Source organism: Asparagus officinalis, chromosome 8, assembly GCF_001876935.1.
Source record: "Asparagus officinalis chromosome 8, Aspof.V1, whole genome shotgun sequence".
NCBI classification, from domain to species: domain Eukaryota; kingdom Viridiplantae; phylum Streptophyta; class Magnoliopsida; order Asparagales; family Asparagaceae; genus Asparagus; species Asparagus officinalis.
This window is the reverse complement of record NC_033801.1, coordinates 123,135,766-123,157,515: the sequence shown is the minus strand read 5'-3', so window position 1 is coordinate 123,157,515 and position 21,750 is coordinate 123,135,766. Positions and strand designations below refer to the sequence as shown.

Sequence of the window (21,750 nt, the reverse complement as noted above, 5' to 3'; positions counted from 1 at the left end):
TTTTTTCTTTCATGAATACCTCGATTCCCCTCTCTCGCAGCCACATGCAACGAATCAAACCACAACCTATTCCTCCTTGCCAAGCTCTCTCTATCCGTGTACCTCAACAACTCCACCACAATATCCAAATACCCCTTCTCCGCCGCAATGAACAGCGCAGTCGCCCCCATCCAATTCAACTCATTCACCATCGCCGACCTGATGGCCGCCACCTCTGCGTCAAACTCAACCCCGATCCCCGTCATCTGAGCATTAACCTCCCCCAAAATCCCCCTAACAGCAGCGAGATCCCCCTTTGCGCTGCCAAATGGAGCTCTGTGTCATTGTGCCAGCCTGTGACATGCTTCGACGGGAGAAAAGAACATGTGGTTTTTTGGGAGGAAGGAGACGACGGAGGAGAGAGCAGCGGTTGCGGCGAGGAATGAGGGAGGAAGGAGACGGAGGAGGAAGAGGAGGAAGAAGAAGTGTGATTTTGGGGGAGATTACAGTGATTTTGGGAAGGGGTAAAATTGGGTTTTGGGGCAAACATGAGCTGGAGTCATGATGGAGGGGCTTGGGCAAACTTTTTTCAAAATTTTAGGACTGCAGCACATTACAAATAATTGGAGGGGCTGGGACACATGACTTTTTTTGTTTTGGGGCCTTAAAGCAATTTTTCCTTGATACATTTACTCAGTAAGTCAACGTAAATATTAACAATTACTATGGCTTATGCAGGAAGCTCTTTTTTATTTTTATTTTTCTGCAAAGAAAATTATAAAGAATCATACGCGTAATCGAATGAGTGATAAGTGGATGAGCAATAACTTAGTTGAGTTAACACTAAAGAGGATGTATTTAGTAGTATTTTAAACTGAAGCTATTGATTTCAAAACATAAAGACCTGAAGGAGTGGGTTGTAATTGTATTTAGCTAAATATGTTTTTTGTATCTCATTAAAGTTCAAATTATAATGTGTGAGAAACTAGTATTGCTTTGATATATATCGTGGCACGACTATTGTAAAATTTTGGCTCCGCCGCTGGCATCAACGCAAACTAAGCCCATTTAAATCCAACCCTTGATGAAGGCAAGGGCATAACGATAACGTTCCACAGAAACTACAAGTAAAAGAGAAGTAGTTATAGTTATAGTTAAATCTAACAAAAAATTATTGCTATTATTTACAAAAAGTCAGATCTATGTGTGTCATGATTTTAAAAATTTTAATATATATCCTCCACAATTTATTGTAAATTGAAACTAATTAGAAGGACAAAATTGAAAAAATCTAAAAAAACACTTTAACTAACATCCACTACTTGATAACTTCCCTCCACTATCCATATTTTCTACTAGGGGTGGGGTGTTATTCATTGGTGTAATTTGGGGGTAAATTAGGTTAAATTGTTCCAATAGGGGTAATTTTACCCAATAGGATAATTTGAGTGGGATAAAGTGGGGGTAAAATGGAGTAATAGGACAATTTGAGTGGGACAATTGGTATGACATCTTTTTATAATATTATATTTATAGCTCAATTAAGTTCAAGTTTAACTTGATATAACATCAAATGATTAAATAAATAATAGTTATAATATACAATAATATTATTTTTTAAGATTATTTTAATATAAAATATTAAAAATAATATAATAATAATATTAATATTAATCAATCTTTAAATATTTTGATGTTTATTTTAACTATTATGCTATATTAATAAAATTTTTAATTACAATAATTATTTAATCATTCATACATCTATTACAATAATGATGATAAAGTCTCAATTATTACAAATAAAGTCTCAGTCGGTAACTTAAATCTTAATTATTACAAATATAATCTACCGGCATATAACTTTGCTCTAGACTCCTTGGGCTACGTTTGTCCCATCCTCCCACATTGTGTTTGCTATTTATTCTCTCCAACGTGATGCAGCTGTCCTTTGTGCTTGTTGAGTTTGTAGGTCATCGTCCTCATCAGAATCACCATCAATCGGAGCAACATTGCGTGGTGCCTCTGGAGGAAGATCAGAAACTTCAAAGTCATCGTTGGAGTTCTCCATCTTCAGAAAATTATATAGACCGATACATGCCCAGATCATACTTTTTTGAGTCTCATATGGAAAACCTGGAGGTTGAGACTTAAAAATAGTAAACCTAGACTTAAAAATACCAAAAATACGTTCAATACAATTTCTTAGTGATGCATGTCGATGGTTGAATAACTCATGAGCATTGTGTGGTCGCTGACGGTTGTTAGCTGGGTCAAACTCTTTTAGGTGGTACCTCGTACCTCGATAGGGAGCCAAAAATTGTAGCCTATTTGGGTAACCACAATCAACAAGATAAAATTTACATGCATTAACATTTCTTTAGAATTATAATCAATAAATATAAAATCTAACAATTTGATAAAAAAATATTTACCATTTGGAAGTGGAAGACTGCATGCACTTCTACTCATTGCATCCTTCAAGACCCGTGAATCATTGGCAGATCTCTCCCATCCCACTAAGACATAAATAAACCTAAGATCAAATGTGCATGCTGCAAGGATATTTTGATAAAGATAGCCATGTCTATTACGATATGGAGTTTGGTCCTCGCCATACACCATACATGGAATGTAGGTCCCGTCAATAGCACCGATACAGTCCTATATGTTCCCATTAACATATATGAAATGTGACTTTAAAATTATAATAATAACAATGAATGAAGACTTATATAGTGTATTTAAATTTCAATACCTTGAAATAAGGGCAAAAACGAGATTCGGATGTGACCTTTTCCGGTGGATCGGTAGGAGGAGGAGCCATCATACAAGGGGCTAATGACACAAGGGCCTGTAGTGCCTTATTGAAACAAACACTGACAGCAAATCGGGATCGATCAAACCTCTCAGTGGTGATGCAATATCGTTGATTTTGAGTAAAAGTGAGTAGGAAATATGAACAAAATTTTATATTAAAAATATGAACAAAATTTGAAAACCAACCCATTTCCAAACTTATTCATAAAAAACGATCTATTTGAAACTTATTTGCCAAAAACGACACAGTTCAGCCAACTGGCTGAGATTGAGTCGTTTTTGGCGAAAAAAACCAAACTTCATTGGACTTCAAGTCCCGTGAAGTTTTTTTCATAACAAAACTTCACGGGACTTGAACTCCCGTAAAGTTTGGTGTTTTTGTTTTTGGCCAGTCTCGTGAAGTTTGTTTGTTTTTTGTTTTTTTTTTTTTTTTTTTTTTTTTTTTTTTTTTTTTTTTTTTTTTTTTTTTTTTTTTTTGCCAAAAACGACTCAATCTTAGCCAGTTGGCTGAAACTGGGTCGCTTTCGGCAAATAAGTTTCGAAGAGGTCGTTTTTTACAATTATTTTTGGAAATGGGTTGCTTTTTAAAATTTATCCTAAAAATATTTTTTCTTTACACACAAGTTTATTAATTATATAATGCAAGCATCACTTGCACCAAAGAACTAGTATTTTTTTTTATCAACTTAAAACAAATTTGGAAATGATTTTAAATTTATAAATATTTGAGAGTCTAATATACAATAAGAAAGATACGGTGGTGTAATATTGGAAACCCGCGCAACTTTTTTAACATGTTGACAAAAATCATTATTAAATGCAAAGAATATGCTGCAGATGATCTGTCTATAATTGCACTTTCTTAATTCAATGCCCGTACCCGACAAAAATTTCGTCCAGTAAATCGAAGCTTTCAACTTTTTGGAATTAAAAGCTTGTAATATCACAAACAATGCTGCGGCCTTCAACAAAAATGAACCGCAATGGGTCCTGACTTTCAACTGCACAAATAGCTCAAAAATCTTAATAAAAAAAAACAAACCAATTACTTTCTAAAATACAAGAAGTCAACAATAGAACCAAACCCAGAGAAAGCTGATCACATGGCAATGATGACAATTATATAGCAAGGATGATATATCAGAAAACCATGTAAACTAATTACATCACAAGCCAAATGCTACAAAACAGTGAAGGTTCCATAACCGTAGAAGACCTAAGCAATAAAGCAATAAAGCAAGAAACACGAACAACAATCCAAACATGATCACCACCCACATCGACACGAAAACCAAGACGTCCGGAGAGATTAACAAGCCGTACAAGTTTGTTTTACATTCTCGCCGCGCCCCCTGATGAACGAAGTTCAAGCCTGGAAAAAAGATAAAGGAAAATAACGTTGTCACATTAGGAGACATGAAGGCACTCGTAAATGGCGACATTCTGTGACCTTAAGAAAATTTAGCATATGTGTGTTGATGGCGATGAACGGCATACCTTGTTGGCAATGTTACTGGAGAGCCAGTCGAGCCCCTCGTACAAACCCTCGCCAGATGTAGCACAAGTGCTCTGTATGTACCTGAAAGACATCATAAATTTCATGAATCAATTTATGCCGGTCTCTCGTTAAACAACCAAGGCATTAGAAGAAATCAAGTATTCCAAACTACGCTAACAGAACGATGTTTATCAGAGATTGAAATTTCACATGATATATGTTTTCGTAAGTTTAAAATATCTTGATAACTCCATAAAACTGGTCCTTTTAACTTGAGGCATCCACAAATTGTTCATGGCAAAGAGCAAATATACAAATAACTACATAAAATAAAGTTTTCAAATAACAGAAGCTTATAGAAAATCTGCGACTCAATCTACAATAAAATCTTTCCTTTCTATAACTGAAAGCCTTAGTAGTCATCTAGAAGTGTATTCTAGTACCTGGAATATAGTCCTACAACATACATAATCATCTCTTGCATTGAACTGACTTATAACCAGAACACACTGTTAATCAGAACACGGGCATCTTTTTCTTGTTTTTGTGCTCTAACAATGTGAAAGTGGCTTAAGGATAAAAATACGGGGCAATACAAATTCTCTTAATATCCTACACATGCTTACATTGGACTTCCAGAGAACAATGAGAGGAAAACATAAACATATAAATACACAACAACATTCTATATGGCTTAAGATAGGATTAGTAACCCACTCCACAACAAAAGTACACTGCTAAACATGCTTAGACCTCATGAGTATTGTAATGAGCTCAGAACATGGATTCTATCAAACTTACATCTTACAAGATGTTTCATCTAAAATGAATATACTAGAATGAAAAAGACTTTGTTGATTTAAAAAAGAAATAGTAAAACCCCAACTTCAATGGATAAGAGTATGTTTTCCCCAGATCTTGGAAATTACTTGAATGGAAATAAATAATTTAGGTTTCTTTCGATAAATGCTCTGGTCAGTATAATCTGAGTCAAGATCTAAAGATATGCATTTCAGTTTTATGTCATGCTATTGGAAACTTTTTGAGTTCCCTAATGAGTGTGGATATGTCATTTATTTTGCAAAATAGACAGATATAGTTCAAGTACCCTAGTTATTGAACATCGTAATGAACTCAGAACATGGATTCTACCAAACTTACACCTTACAAGATGTTTCATCCAAAATGAATCCACTAGAATGAGAAATTTTTTTGTTGATCTAAAAAGAAATAGTAAACCCAACTTAAATGGATTGAGTATGTTTTCCCTGGATCTTTAAAATAACTTGATTAGAAATAAATAATTTAGGTTTCTTTGTATGAATACTCTGGTCAAAAATTTTAATTTTATCACAGTCAAGATCTAAAGATATCATTTCAGTTTTTATGTCATGCTATTGAAAAACTTGTGATTTCCCTAAATGAGTACGGATATCATTTATTTTGAAAAATGGACAGATGTAGTTCAAGTACCCTAGTAAGACACGAACAAAGAGAAGTGTATTTACAAATACAAATATGAGATCGTTGGTGCAGTTGAGTAACCCCAGGTAGAAGTGTATCCACGATTGTTAAATAGAAAAGCGCCTAACAAACAATTACAATAACCCTACCAGTGCCTCTGACGAAGGGAATGCAAGCCAAGTTTGTCAGTAATTTCAGCAGCGTTCATCGCATTTGGCAGATCCTGTTTGTTTGCAAACACAAGCAGCACAGCATCTCTCAGTTCATCCTGCAGAGACACATCCAGATAAAGTTATGTAAAGATTAAAAAACTTATTATAGAAGGATTACCATAAGACTATAGAACATGAATTGTAAAGAGAAATAAGACAGACACTAATGAAAAAAAATATTAAATAACCATAGTAACCAACAAAAACATTCTCGACGGGCAGAACTGAATCATGTAGGATTAACACATAAAACAGCTACAAAGAACAGCTATTATTTTTCTTGTCACTATTCAGAGTGCCAACCCAACATTAGCTAAACAGACTCTCAGTTTAAAGAGAAATAAGATAGACACTAATGAAAAAATATTAAATAACCATAGTAACCAACAAAAACATTCTCGATGTGCAGAACTGAATCATGTAGGATTAACACAGAAAACAGCTATAAAAAACAGCTATTATTTTTCTTGTCACTATTCAGAGTGCGAACCCAACATTGGCTAAACAGACTCTCGGTCTAACTCCTGAAATAATAAAATTGCATATTTAACAGCAACATATTTAGCAACAACACACTGTTCTGATGGAACTTATTATATTTTGCTCCATGAGAAATTACAAAATACCATCACAATGTTGTCCTGGCACTTTAGCTACATTGTTTATGCATGTAGAATCTACTACCCTGAAGATGCTAGATAAGATTTTTGGACTGTTTGACAAGGAGGTCAAGTAATATTTAGCTATTGGGTTAATCGGTTAACTAAGCATCATTTCTGCGCAGGAAACAATTTTACAACTCCAGTTAATAATGTCACATGTAAAATACAGTCGAGCAACTCGGCCAATTTGTGTACTGAGCTAAGAGTTGAGGAATTTAACACATCCTGAAACCATCAACCCAATAGGAAGGAGGAAATATGAATGATGGGTTACGGACAGGTTGATCACCACAGCCCATCTCCTACGCAGAGCACACGGTGTGCCTTGTGAACATTAACTGACGAGTTATGATATGCTAACCCCTCATATTTGAGGGGTTACGGACTCACTACGCGCAATAAGATATGGTCTATATAAATTATAGCAAATGTTGGTATTACTTCGTACAACAGTGATAAGTGTAAAGGGCTAGTTTAACTCATTCCAGTTGTAGGGTAAGGGTAAGCTATCCATTTCCCCTTTTCGCACGAGGGATTAAGAAACCTAACAATGCTTCATTGACCCTTTCACCACAGCCTTTGAAATCACAAGAGATCTTGAGGACTATCCTCACTCCATGTGGCAATGACATCTCAATTATGATACACTGAAGGTTATTCACATTCATATTCCATGATAACATTTTGGTAAAAATGATCAAGATCATATATTTTATATCAAAAATTCCAGACAGTACGGTAAGAACAGAGAAATACATAAATCAAGTGACATGAATATAGAAACCATCTTCAAGTCTAGTTTTTTAAATTAATAAAAACCAGTGTCAGACATTAGACGGCATGGCACATGTCCCTAATAATGCTGTGTTGTCCCTAATAATGTTGTGTTCATGCGCTTAGAGCATCTCCAACCATAAAACTCAAAATGATGTAGTTTTTACACCAAGTTGGTGTAGTTTTTACACCAAATTATTATTCCATCTCCAACCCATTACACCAAATGTTACACCAAAAAGAATATTCCTTTTATTATTCTTATCTTTTAACATTTTTTGAAATTTAAAATATTTAACAAATTATATAATTATATAATTATATAATACATATAATTAATTATAATAATATATTTTATGAATAAAATAAAAATATAAAAATTAAATGCTAAATCAAATTAAAATATTACTTTCATAACTTCAACTAAAGATTACATTTAACATCACAAAAGAAAACATCACACTTGCAAGCAAAAAAAAATAAAAATAAAAGGCATTACATTTAACATAAAATAAAACACAAAGACACGGTCCATATTGATAAAATTCTAAGTCTCCGAATTAGTATATTCATCCCACAAATGATCAATTAATGCATCTCGAAGTGCAATATGAGCTTCTTTATTCTTGATTTGTCGATAATGAGCCAGAAATCCTTCAAACCGAGCATTTTCATCTACAACCATCTCTACGTCCGGAACTGGCGCTTCCTTCCAATTTTCAATTGTAGCATTAAGATCACATTCATCCTCAATTATCATGTTGTGCATAATAATGCACGCAGTCATGATATCATGTAATACTTTTTTTTTTCCAAAAACGAGCTGGTCCTGACACAATTGCAAATCGAGATTGGAGTACTCCGAATGCACGTTCTACATCTTTTCTGCATCCTTCTTGCTTCATTGCAAACAACTTTTTTTTTGGACCACGAGGATCATGAATTGTTTGTACAAGAGTAGACCATTTTGGATATATACCATCAGCTAAATAGTAACCCATGTTATAATGTTTACCTTGAATGACATAATGAGCAGGAGGAGCAATACCTTCAGCGAGTTTTGCAAAAAAATGAGATGCCTCTAAAACATTAATGTTATTATTGGAACCTGACAAACCAAAATATGCATGCCATATCCAAAGATCATAATCAGCTACGGCCTCCAGAATAATAGTTGGGGATCCACTACGACCTGCGTATTGGCCCGCCCAAGCCGTTGGACAATTTTTCCATTTCCAATGCATGCAATCTAGACTGCCCAACATTCCTGGAAAACCTCGTTGTTTAGCAATATGTAGTAGTCTGGCAATGTCATTAGTGTTAGGCGATCTCAGATATTGTTCTGCAAAAACCTCCACAACAGCACGACAAAATCTCTTAAAACTTTCGATTGTTGTCGACTCTCCTATTTTAATGTATTCATCAGTAGCATCCGCTGGTAGACCATATGCTAACATTCGGAACACAGCTGTAATTTTTTGAAGCGTAGACAATCCAAGTCTACCGACCCCATCCCTTTGCTGTATAAAGTAAGTGTCGTGAGCTTTTATGGCGTTAACAATGCGAAGGAATAAATCTCGAGACATTCGAAATCGTCGGCGGAACATCGAATCATTATATCGCGGATTCTCAGAGAAGTAGTCGTTGAACAGATTACGATCAGCATTTTCTCGATCACGGTTGATCACTATATGACCAGGAATTGAGCCTCCACGAATTACTTGGTTGTTTTGTTGATTGATATAGTAAGCCATGAGAAGATTGTTGTTGTTCCTGATGCGAAACACCGCTTCCCTTTCTGCATCAATCGCTTCAATATCATCTATCAATTGTTCATCTTCAATTTCATTATCAGAAAATGATGATGACAAATTAGAAGGATCTCTATTGTTAAAATTCATTTTTTTTGAAAATAAAGGTTTATGATTTTAGCAAACTCATCAATATGAGCTTTTATAATAGATGGAGATGATAAACGGGAAGTGTTGGAAGTTGAAATGTTGTCATGAAGAGTTATCATGAAGTGCTAGAAGTTGATATGTTGTCATTGATGTGTCTTTTCTTTGAAATGTTGTCATGAAGTGTTTGAAGTTGATATGTTGTCATTGAGGTGTCAACATTATGAAGTGTTTGAAGTTGATATGTTGTCATTGAGGTGTCTTTTCTTTGAAATGTTATCATGAATTGTTTGAAGTTGATATGTTGTCATTGAGGTGTCTTTTCTTTGAAATGTCGTCATGAAGTAACAGAAGTTGATATGTTGTCATTGATGTGTCTTTTCTTTGATATGTTGTCATGAATTATTTGAAGTTGATATGTTGTCATTGAGGTGTCTTTTCTTTGAAATGTCGTCATGAAGTGACAGAAGTTGTTATGTTGTCATTGATGTGTCTTTTCTTTGATATGTTGTCATGAAGTGTTTGAAGTTGATATGTTGTCATTGAGGTGTCTTTTCTTTGAAATGTCGTCATGAAGTGATAGAAGTTGATATGTTGTCATTGATGTGTGATAGAAGTTGATATGTTGTCATTGATGTGTCTTTTCTTTGATATGTTGTCATGAAGTGTTTGAAGTTGATATGTTGTCATTGAGGTGTCTTTTCTTTGAAATGTCGTCATGAAGTGATAGAAGTTGATATGTTGTCATTGATGTGTGATAGAAGTTGATATGTTGTCATTGATGTGTCTTTTCTTTGATATGTTGTCATGAAGTGTTTGAAGTTGATATGTTGTCATTGATATGTCTTTTCTTTGAAATGTTGTCACTTTCATTTTTCATCTATAAATAACATATCATACTTCAAGAAACATACATCTTCTTCATTTGTGTTATAGATGACTTCAAATCAACGAAGTTCTTCATACACAAATGCCACCTCTGCCATGTATATCTTGACATTTCCCAAAATCCGATCATAGGTATAAACCAATCTAAGGATCAATTTTGGTCTCGAGTTGAGAGTGATTATCATAGCTCAATGCCTGCTTTTATCACTCAAGTTCGACCCAGAAGATCTTTGCAATGTCGAATGCAAACTCTGTTAACTGCAATTGGCAAGATGAGGGGATGTGTAAGACAGGTTGAAAATTTAAATCCAAGCGGTGCTTCTGAACAAGATATTGTAAGTGTTATTTGTTACAAATATTTTTGAGATTTAATTTATGATTGAATTTTAATTTTATATATTTATATCATTTTGCAGTTCAATCGGGCTAAAGTGTTGTTTGCTCAGGATAAGAATTATAAGAAGGGATTCAAATTCGATCATGTATGGCCCATCTTGAAAGATATCGAAAAATTTGCAGATGTTAATGCTGGAATTCAAGTGGGACGTATGCAACATGGTAACTTTGCATCATCACAATCAGAGTACTCTCCCACTTCAGACTCTCCCACACAAGCATCTCCTGGACTGGCTTCATTCGATTTTAATATGAATGACAATGATTTTGGTGGTACTTCTGAAAGACCTATAGGGGTACGGAAAGCAAAATTTAAAAAGAGAAATGATGAAGAAAGTTCTAAGTTTATGGAGTATATGAAAGAAGAGAATCAAAAAATGCTTGCAATTATGGAAAAAAATAATGCTGATAGGCAACTAAATTATGAAATCCAAATGTTACGAGCTCAAACTGCAACCAAAAAAGTGGACGTGGAAGAATTACGAGAAGAAAATTTAATTTTACTGAAAGATTTGACACAAGTAACTGATCCAAAACTACATGAGTTTCTTGTACAAGAACAATCAAGAAGTATGCATAAAAGAACTAAACAAGGTGAAGGATCTCAATGGTACTTTTGCCCAATATTTCGAGCATCTTCGTCCTTCTGATGATGACTTCCCAGAATACTGAAATGTTGTTTTAGTTTATGTTCAATGTTCTATTTTCCTTTAATTTTAATGTATTGCAATCAGTGTTAATTTCCAATGTTGTTCTAGTTTATGTTCAATGTTCTATTTGGTTCTAGTATTATGAAATTTTAAGTGTTTGGATTAAACTATCTATTTTTTCCATTGTTGAATTTTATTTTAATAATTATTTTATAATCTAATTTTATTACAATAGTTCATATCAAAATAATTAAAAAAATAAAAGCTACCATGAAATATTTTGATCATGAATAAAAAGAGAAACATTAAAAACCAACAAAATAATAAACTCCATGCCTAAAAAAAAAAATAATCACTGCGCCAAAGCTACAGTGCTGCGCCAAATCTGGCGCAGCACTGTAGCTCTCCCCCAAAATGGCGCTGGGAAAGCGTTCGGTTGGAGGAGGAACAGAAACATTTCTTGCGTCAATTTGAGGGGAAAGCGTTCGATTGGAGAAGCTCTTATACTAAATTGAGTTTACAGACTATCAAATAACAATGTTGAAATTAGATATTTAGGATCCACAAACAACCTAACAATTTTGATGGCTGCTTTTTAGCATCATAATAATTAATCAACATAATTCACCCCTACTTACCATAAGTTGCACAGACATTTGAAAAGTTCGAAATGCAAATTCAAAGATGAATAATTTAGTACTAATAACCACTGCTCGACTTTCAACATATAAAGAGAAAATATATACCTCATTCAGCATCCTGTGAAGCTCATCCCTTGCCTCAACAACACGATCTCTGTCATTGCTGTCAACAACAAAAATAAGACCCTGCGTATTCTGGAAGTAATGCCTCCACAAAGGTCTGATCTGTTGTTAGACATTTGAAAATTACAATATCAGTAAAGCTTCATATGGAAGCTTCATTTCCACCACATCCTATGTTAGTTAAAATGAACGGAAATTTTCAACAATTGAATAATGATAAAGCTAAAATAAAACAAGAAATCCATCTATTTGGGTTCCGTAAGTCAATGTAAAGTATGCAGACGTCCAAGCTTCACCAATTATAGAAATTAAAGAGCATGTAGACTGAATACCTTATCCTGACCCCCGACATCCCAAACAGTGAAGCTAATGTTCTTGTACTCAACAGTCTCCACATTGAATCCTGCATGACGACCCAAGTCATTTACAAGTAACAACAAATGCTTATCACACACGAGTCTAAAGATTAGAAAAATTTTCCAGACAAATCCATACTCGAAATTAAAACAAAAAGCTTGATATTTTAAAGATTGCTCTAAAGAAACCTAGAATGATGCTTTCAACATAACACAGATAAATTTTCAAAATTCAAAGCTTAGCATCTTTATCTACGACTGCAAATATACGAAAATTTCTCCAATTAAATTCACATGTCACAATTATCCTCCTCATCGTTAGATCTCGAAGCGAATTATTAAAAAAATAAAAAATAAAAAGCTAAACAATAGCAGATCTAGAAAGCTCACCGATGGTAGGGATCGTGGTGACGATCTCTCCAAGCTTCAGCTTGTAAAGGATCGTGGTTTTACCGGCGGCATCGAGACCCACCATCAAGATCCTCATCTCCTTCTTCGCGAACAAGCGACTGAAGAGCTTCGTGAACGTCAACCCCATCTCTCTCTCTCTCTGCCTGCTCAACGAAAACAGATCTTAGATCAAAACAACGGGATCGAGATCGATCGGACAGCGAGAGATCTTAGATCGCAGCAGATCTAAAAGCATTTACCGAGGGGGATCGACGAAGGAATTTAGATCGGAAGTAATTTCTATTTCCCCCCCGCTTTTATTTTTATTTATTTCTTGCTGGGTGGGAAGAGGAGGAAATAAATTGTGCGGTGTCGGGCTCTGCTGGGTTTTTATAGCCGGAGAGGTTCGTGGGGGCGACCCACCGACTAGTGGGTCCCACCTGAGATGTGTGGGGTGAACTGATGGGTGTTCCGGAGGAGATGGCTCAGATCCACCGCCCAGGGCCCCATTGATTTCCCAAAAAGGAAAAAAGACAGGAAAATGGAGATGCAGGGGATCGAACCCTGTACCTCTCGCATGCAAAGCGAGCGCTCTACCATTTGAGCTACATCCCCTACACGCCCCTTGGTTGATTAAACAGAGGTTTTAACTACTGTCCACTCGCTGTGATCATCCTCTTCAGAACTAACGAGACAAGTATGCTTGCAAACATAAAAAAACAACAAAAACAAACCAAGTATGGGAAGATGATAGTAGATGGCACGTAAAAAAAAATGGCATGGGTGTGTGTTTACAAGCAGATGCATGGATTATGACGCAACTGGAAAGACAACCGTTCCAATTAATGCTTGGAGGTTTCGAAAGAGGTAAAGGCGGTCGTGTTTGCCGTCGAATAATGGGACCGAACTGGTTGAGGATGCTGTCGGAGGAGTATTTGCACACTTACGTCTCGTTTAGCACGTGGGAACGGACTCAAATAAGAATGGTATGGAAGAAGAAATTGAATGGAATGTATGTGGGAGTGGAATGTCAATTCCCATTTTCTTGTTTGGGTGCGTTTGTAGAATGAAGCTAGAATAAAATTTCCATTCTCATTCCCATGTTTGATATCATTAGTTCACAAGTGAGCATGAAATCTCATTTTCTAATAATGTCCTTACAGCAACATAGTTTATTAAAAAGATAAAAATAAACATTAATGATAACAACTAAGCAATTTTATTTTTAAAAATAAAATTTATAAAAATAGTCAATATTTCGTGTTTCTATCCTAGAATCCACTTCCCTATATATGCAAGCTTAAGGAAAAACATCTTAATCAATTGTTCATACATATCCATGTTATTAATCTGGTTATGTCGCTCAATGAGACGGGATTTTTAGATTTGTTTTTGTTATCAATCGGGGTGTAATTGGAGGTTACGCAACCAATTTGATTCCCACTTGAATGGGAATGACCATTCATCGTCAATTCGCTTGGAATGCTCATTCCCACGAAAAGTGGGAATGCGAAGTGGGAATGGTCATTCCATCCCACGTACCAAACGAGACGTTAGAGACACTGGATAATATTGGCATTCCCTTGTCAACGAACATCCGACGAGATATGCCAATTTGGAAAGGAACAGAAAGAGGGTCAAGTTTTGGTTCACTCAGTATATTACATCATGCAGAAATCGCCACAGCAAGATGATAGCTCCTAAGTGAGATACAACAGGGCCAAGTTGAACTTCACTTGTTATTCCTTTCCTTGAAAGAAAATCCAAATTTTCGCTTGAAAAATAGAATTGAAAAGATGATTAGCTCATGTTAGGCTGTACCTGTTGGATATAGGTGTCCTGCAGGCAATAATTGTATATTATAACAGGACCTATATGAATATAACATCATTGTTTAAAATAATAGTATGCTATTTTGGTCAGATTTATCTGGTATTTTAATACAGATAAAGTCCTTAGAATGATACTAGACTATTAGACATTTTCGGATATGATCGTAATGAAGAGATCTGATTTGTCGCTAACGTATATTCTAAAATGTTCCTAGTCGATAAAGTGTTGAAATGGGACATCATCACTTTGGTAAGACTAGTGTATACTTTATTTCTTCTTTGGAAGGACGATGATCCATCTCTTAGATCATTGATGTGAGACATCAAGATATAGTATACAGGTGACTCATTAGTGAATGAGTTGACTGAACGACTCACTGAGAACATCTAGTTGGTAATTATACTTAACTGTCAAATAGAAGTTCTCAAGTGATATAGTACATAGTAGTCTCTTGACCTGAGGCATGAGTGCAATATCTTATATGTCAGTAAAGATGTATTTAGACTTTTACCTAACCACAGTTCTTATTGAATTGTGCATAACGGTTCTTGTTGGGTACATCCCGAGACATAAGTAGATATTGAGATGCCAAGAAGGGATTCGTCTTCCCCAGTATAGGGGTTGTGTAAAACCCCAAAATTTTTATAATAATATATGTGAATTATTAATAGTGAATAATTCTCTTATGATAAATAATCATATATATATATATATATATATATATCAGATGAATGTAATTATCTGTGTTTGAGAACCCATCAAGTGTTTCTATTAAAATTTATAAAAATAGTCAATATTTCGTGTTTCTATCCTAGAATCCACTTCCCTATATATGCAAGCTTAAGGAAAAACATCTTAATCAATTGTTCATACATATCCATGTTATTAATCTGGTTATGTCGCTCAATGAGACGGGATTTTTAGATTTGTTTTTGTTATCAATCGGGGTGTAATTGGAGGTTACGCAACCAATTTGATTCCCACTTGAATGGGAATGACCATTCATCGTCAATTCGCTTGGAATGCTCATTCCCACGAAAAGTGGGAATGCGAAGTGGGAATGGTCATTCCATCCCACGTACCAAACGAGACGTTAGAGACACTGGATAATATTGGCATTCCCTTGTCAACGAACATCCGACGAGATATGCCAATTTGGAAAGGAACAGAAAGAGGGTCAAGTTTTGGTTCACTCAGTATATTACATCATGCAGAAATCGCCACAGCAAGATGATAGCTCCTAAGTGAGATACAACAGGGCCAAGTTGAACTTCACTTGTTATTCCTTTCCTTGAAAGAAAATCCAAATTTTCGCTTGAAAAATAGAATTGAAAAGATGATTAGCTCATGTTAGGCTGTACCTGTTGGATATAGGTGTCCTGCAGGCAATAATTGTATATTATAACAGGACCTATATGAATATAACATCATTGTTTAAAATAATAGTATGCAGTCCTTAGAAGATACTAGACTATTAGACATTTTCGGATATGATCGTAATGAAGAGATCTGATTTGTCGCTAACGTATATTCTAAAATGTTCCTAGTCGATAAAGTGTTGAAATGGGACATCATCACTTTGGTAAGACTAGTGTATACTTTATTTCTTCTTTGGAAGGACGATGATCCATCTCTTAGATCATTGATGTGAGACATAAAGATATAGTATACAGGTGACTCATTAGTGAATGAGTTGACTGAACGACTCACTGAGAACATCTAGTTGGTAATTATACTTAACCGTCAAATAGAAGTTCTCAAGTGATATAGTACATAGTAGTCTCTTGACCTGAGGCATGAGTGCAATATCTTATATGTCAGTAAAGATGTATTTAGACTTTTACCTAACCACAGTTCTTATTGAATTGTGCATAACGGTTCTTGTTGGGTACATCCCGAGACATAAGTAGATATTGAGATGCCAAGAAGGGATTCGTCTTCCCCAGTATAGGGGTTGTGTAAAACCCCAAAATTTTTATAATAATATATGTGAATTATTAATAGTGAATAATTCTCTTATGATAAATAATCATATATATATATATATATATATATATCAGATGAATCCGACGCGGTCGACCGTGGCGGTTGACCGCATCGGTCGACCGCACAGCGGTCAGAGAGTTTCCAGGTTTGGTTTTCTTTCACGGATTTTGTTTTGGTCTTATTAGGTTTCGGGTCGGGTTAGGGAATTAGTATATACACTAATTCAACCCAGGAGAGCCTCTCTTCATCTCAGGTTTAAAACCCTAGCCCCCATCTCTCTTCTCTCAAAACCCTAGCTGGATCTGGCGATTTGAGGAGTTCGGAGGATTTTTAGGGGGTTTTCGCAGATTAGATCGAAGGACTGAAGGAGGATCATCTTCAGGGCAGTTGTCAGCATCTAAGGCGAGTATCATCTCGCCCAATCCCTCACCCCTGTTTTCTATGATTTTCTTTTGGATTTTTATGAGTTTTGATGAGCCAAAATGGTATTTTTGTATAACAATGAACTCTCTATAATATGGTTAACAAGAATCAAAGGTTTCAGTCTATAAAAATTCACCAACGTTCTGTTTTATAAAGATCTAGATCTGAAAATTTCCTAAACAAGAGTTAAATCATTTTTACAGTTATTAAAACGTTTTTGGTTTGTTTCTCATGGATTTAGAATATTAGAAATGTAGATTTCAAGCTTGGGATTAGTTGTTTATCTTCAGTATGATTTTTGAATCATTAAAACTCTTGTTATCGTAGAATATCAAATTATTGTTTCAGGTTTCAAGCTGACAGAAACCCAGATTTGGGTATCTGTCCGCTTGGCGGTCGACCACTGGGCTTGTTTTAGGGCTGCGGTCGACCGCTGGGCTCGTTTTAGGGCTGCGGTCGACCGCAATTTTCTTCGGTCGACCGCGATGTTCTGTCGGTCGACCGCGAAGCCGCAGCGGTCGACCGCCAGCCGCGTATCAGAGAGCGGTCGACCGGTGCGGTCGACCGCCGCTCTATCTGTTGTATAACCCTTGTTTTGTGTATTCTGGGGTATTTTCACTCATGTGCGAGAGTTCGCCTGGATTATCTGACATTGGTTTTAGTCTTACTATGTATCCATGCATAATAGATGACCTGAGGGTATAAATTGGGGACTTACACACTGATTTGAGTGTGGATTGGTATAAGTAGATCTTCTATATATCTCAGCGACATTTGCACAATTTCACAGTCCTCGTGTTGGACTATAATCTATTTTCAGTCCTCGTGTTGGACACTTGCCACTTATTTCAAGAGTTTGGAAATCACAGTATATAGTTCCTGTATCGGACACATTTTCTTGACCCTGTATATGATTTCTCCCACGGGAGTTTACGTCATAACACTTATGCAAATCTTGATATGATATTCATGTAAGTAATAACATGATACTCATGTTAGTTATGATATGGTACTGTATTTATACTCTGAGATTAGTTGTATTTCTTTTATTATTGTTACTGTACTAAAACCTCGGGTTTGGTGTTTAGAGATTTACAATTTGAGATACAAGGTATATACATGAGGGTTTCCTTGTTTAGATTATTTCGCTCGACGTACCTATGCTCGTGTTGTAACTTTCTAAATACTAAAACCCTCTTTAGTAAGATCAATGATTTTAGATCTCTTATATATTAACTGTATTTTCTTATACAACGAGCCATGTTCCCTTGGGGTTGGTTGTGATGTTACTCGCTAGCGCTTTGACGCTCGTTGTCCCTCCCCCTTTCAGGTAACGAGCCAGGAGCCCGGAGAGTCGCAGGTTGATGGGGATGCATTTTAGCCTCCGCCGTCTATTTAGTTATATATTTCCTTTTGGGGTTCCACAGTAGATTTTTGTTTAGACATTTGAGAGTCTTGTTGTAGAAGTTGTAAAGGCTGTGTGCCTTATTCCCTTTTTGTCAGATATTTGTATTTGAGACTCGTTGAGTATTCCAGTTTATCTACTCAGATCTTGACCATGTATTTCTATATGTTGGATGATGAGATATTTATGTGACTATTATTATTTCATCAGTATTTCTTATATTATCTTTTACCTGTTTTGTACCTACACCAGTTGTTGACTCTACTAGATAGATGTTAATTGTGATGGTGAAACATGTTATTGCACGGTGTGGTGCATGGCAGGTTTGACATTCTTGGTTTCACCTTGGACTGTAGCCTTGTGTGAACCCAGGGACATCACAGGTTGATGTCATAAGATTGTTTGATATAACTATAGCCTAGAAATCCTTGGCCGAGGTAAATAAGATAAACTGAGTGTCAGTTTGATCTTATAGGTTGTGAGTTTAATATCTACAAATACTAATTGAGCAATTAGGGTTTGATAGTTTTCCATACCCTAGGCTTAATAGTTTGACATGGTTTGACGAAGAGACCGGACTGTACGACATTATCACTAAGTGGTCCTGATAAAATTGTGTAAGCATCTTGCAGACATTTATCACAACTTATACCCGGGTAGTCTTCATGTGTAGCTAGCACCTCTGTTGTACTTGTGGATATGATCCACTACCGAGTTCTTAAGTTGGGCCCTAGAGTCACACCAAGCGCGTACTTGAATCCTATGAAACACAATTTATAGAGTGATGCGTATGATTGATACGCATATATAATTTTACCAGATACACATAAACGGTTATGTATATCGATAAAATCGGAATGCTATGTGCTTAGGAAATGAATTCTAGTATTTTCCCTATAAAATTAACTTTTAGTCAACTAGTTGACTTTTTGGTCAACAGTTGACTTTTGGTCAACTCATTGACTTTTTGGTCATATGATGACTTATTAATCAATGATTGGAAAATTACAAAATATCGTATTTATGAAATACAATATTGATTTGGTATTCTCATTTATGAAATACACATACCATGTATAATGAGTCATGAGATGAGTCATTTAGTGGTATGGTTTGAGCACATGGTTTATTAGCACATGGTTTTAAAATGTAATGATTCATAAGATGATTAATTGCATGACTGACTAGATTAATCATTGATATTTGATGATTCATTGCATGACTCATAGGATGAGTCATTCATGTCATGAACACATTTCACTCTATATATATGAGCTCTCTTTCTTATGGAAAGGTTAATGAAAAATTGGCTAAGTGGTTTTTTTCCATAATAGAATAAAAGAGAGCTCTCCTCTTAGTAAACTTAAGCAATCTTTGAGCAAGAGGAAGTAGTAGGATTTTAAGAACCCCGGGGTTGATATATTACCTTGTGTCTCAAGAAGACTCACATTTTATCAAGCCCACTTGAAGACTTGAAGATCCACTACGAGGAGATTTTCTACTACGAGGAGCAAGAGCTAGGGGTTATTCGATCTTCCATCGAATCACGCTTCGAAAGTATGACTTTCTAACTCTTGAATGCTCTCTTTAATGTAGGGATTATGTTAGATTTAATTAGGATGGTCCCATTATGTATTTCATGCTCTCTACATGCTTAGCATAATTATACATATAGTCTTCTGTTGCGTATTTTGCATGTATTTAGCATGAATTTCCTTCAATACCGTTATTATCTTTGCTCAAATAAAGTAAATTATCAATTATCCATGCGCCTCGTTTGGGGAATGAAAAGAAACAAGGAATGTAATGAACTTAATGTAGAAATAGAATGTTATTTTCATTCTCACCTTTGGAAGCAACTAGCATAATGTGTGTGCTTTGCACGTGGACATTTTATAATTTAATATTTTATTTTTTTAATAAATTAATGTATAAATATTTTACAAAGTTATCTTATTACGCTATGATTAAAAAATTTATGTTATACTACTATTAGTACTTATACTATTATTAACATACATTTAATAGTTATTTAAATTTGCTTATTGTTACTTATGTTATTTAAAAAAAATTATTTAACAGTATAATTGTTAAATAATAACATAATCATTGGTTTAACGCTATTGAAATAACTAAACCATTTATATTATCAATATTTACGTTTTATGATTTTATGTTATAAAGAATACTACCTTGTTCGATAATTAATATCATCTTAGCAATGTATAAATTATAAATACTATAATTTAGGAAAATTACTTTATATAAAAATATTGGATCCTTGAAGTTTATGAGACATTTACTTTTCAACAAAAAGTGCATGTATCATAAATTTTAAGGATCGAATATTTATATATAAAGTAATTCCTAAATAAAAAAATTTTAATTCAGAATATCCAATTTTTATTACTAAGACGATACTATAATATTGAAAAAGATAATAGTCCTTACAATATAAAGAATCAATCCATATTAATAATATTATTAATAATTATAATTATGTACAATAATTTATTAAATAAATAATATTGTTATTTCATTAAAATTAAAATTTCCTTATAATGAATTATAATATATTTATTAATTTTATTATCATTATAAATTATTAATATATTCTAGTGAATGACCAAATATTTTAGAGAAAAGAAAAGAAAAGCATATGTCTCATAAATTTCAAGGATCCAAATATTTTTATAAAAATTAATTTTCCAAAATATATATAATTTTAATTTATAACATTCAAATTTTTATTACTAAGGCGATACTAATTATCGAACAAGATAATATTATTTACATAAAAAAATAACCCCATTTATACTATTATTGATAATTATAATTATGTACTATATAAATAAATAATTATCACTATTTTATATAATTAATAATTCTTTATAATAATTATCTTGTATTTATAAAAAATTTAATCATTATAAATTATCAATATATTCTAATGAATGACCAGATAATTTGAGAATGGAAAATGCCCCAGGGACCCCAAATGAGGGGACCCTGTAGGGGACAGGTGGGGTGACAAGCCCTCACTGGGTGCTGCACTGTTCATGAACATCTCACGAACCGACGCGTAAAACATTAAGAATTGGCGAGAAATGAAAAATGAGGTTTCTAACTTGGGAAAAATGTGTCCATGCCCCAAAAACAGAAACTTCATATGCTGCAGCCCCTCCTAGTTTCCCCATGTGATTCAGCCCCTTGAAGTGTGTCATTTTGTGTTGCACCCCCTTTTTAACAATTATTACATGCCAACTAAGCTAAAATCCCCAAAATAACATTATCTCCTCTCCTCAATCCTTCAAACCCAGTTCTCTCTCTCTCTCTCTCTCTCTCTCTCTCC

At 34.7% G+C, this 21,750-nt stretch overlaps 3 protein-coding genes and 1 non-coding gene across 4 annotated transcripts; 1 reads left to right on the top strand and 3 right to left on the bottom strand.

The window, feature by feature from the left end:
* On the bottom strand, positions 1,901-2,806 carry LOC109821847. Its single transcript, XM_020387999.1, has 3 exons — positions 2,738-2,806; positions 2,415-2,643; positions 1,901-2,115 (listed from the first exon to the last, which is right to left on the bottom strand). Exons 1-3 carry the CDS (start codon positions 2,804-2,806, stop codon positions 1,901-1,903), a joined length of 513 nt encoding a protein of 170 aa, XP_020243588.1.
* Positions 3,896-13,097, bottom strand: LOC109851241 (ADP-ribosylation factor 2). Its single transcript, XM_020421283.1, has 7 exons — positions 13,012-13,097; positions 12,752-12,915; positions 12,338-12,408; positions 11,988-12,107; positions 5,911-6,029; positions 4,297-4,378; positions 3,896-4,171 (listed from the first exon to the last, which is right to left on the bottom strand). The coding sequence occupies exons 2-7, from the start codon at positions 12,897-12,899 to the stop codon at positions 4,166-4,168; spliced, it is 546 nt and encodes a 181-aa protein (XP_020276872.1). The 5' UTR covers positions 12,900-12,915; positions 13,012-13,097; the 3' UTR covers positions 3,896-4,165.
* LOC109851240 lies at positions 9,348-11,424 on the top strand. Its single transcript, XM_020421282.1, has 2 exons — positions 9,348-10,530; positions 10,612-11,424. The coding sequence occupies exons 1-2, from the start codon at positions 10,387-10,389 to the stop codon at positions 11,239-11,241; spliced, it is 774 nt and encodes a 257-aa protein (XP_020276871.1). The 5' UTR covers positions 9,348-10,386; the 3' UTR covers positions 11,242-11,424.
* Positions 13,294-13,366, bottom strand: TRNAA-UGC. The gene has a single exon. It is a non-coding gene; the product is annotated as a tRNA-Ala (tRNA).

Bases quoted from the DNA above. Each gene is read 5' to 3' on its own strand.
- LOC109821847 (XM_020387999.1), bottom strand. From the start codon at position 2,806: ATGGCTCCTCCTCCTACCGATCCACCGGAAAAGGTCACATCCGAATCT. The intron at 2,644-2,737 runs GTATTGAAATTT...GGGAACATATAG, and splicing joins GTTTTTGCCCTTATTTCAAG to GACTGTATCGGTGCTATTGA. The intron at 2,116-2,414 runs GTAAATATTTTT...CTCAACCTCCAG, and splicing joins CAGTCTTCCACTTCCAAATG to GTTTTCCATATGAGACTCAA.
- LOC109851240 (XM_020421282.1), top strand. From the start codon at position 10,387: ATGCCTGCTTTTATCACTCAAGTTCGACCCAGAAGATCTTTGCAATGT. The intron at 10,531-10,611 runs GTAAGTGTTATT...ATCATTTTGCAG, and splicing joins GTGCTTCTGAACAAGATATT to TTCAATCGGGCTAAAGTGTT.
- LOC109851241 (XM_020421283.1), bottom strand. From the start codon at position 12,899: ATGGGGTTGACGTTCACGAAGCTCTTCAGTCGCTTGTTCGCGAAGAAG. The intron at 12,108-12,337 runs GTATTCAGTCTA...GTCTAACAACAG, and splicing joins ATGTCGGGGGTCAGGATAAG to ATCAGACCTTTGTGGAGGCA. The intron at 6,030-11,987 runs GTATATATTTTC...GTGTCTCTGCAG, and splicing joins TTCACAGGATGCTGAATGAG to GATGAACTGAGAGATGCTGT.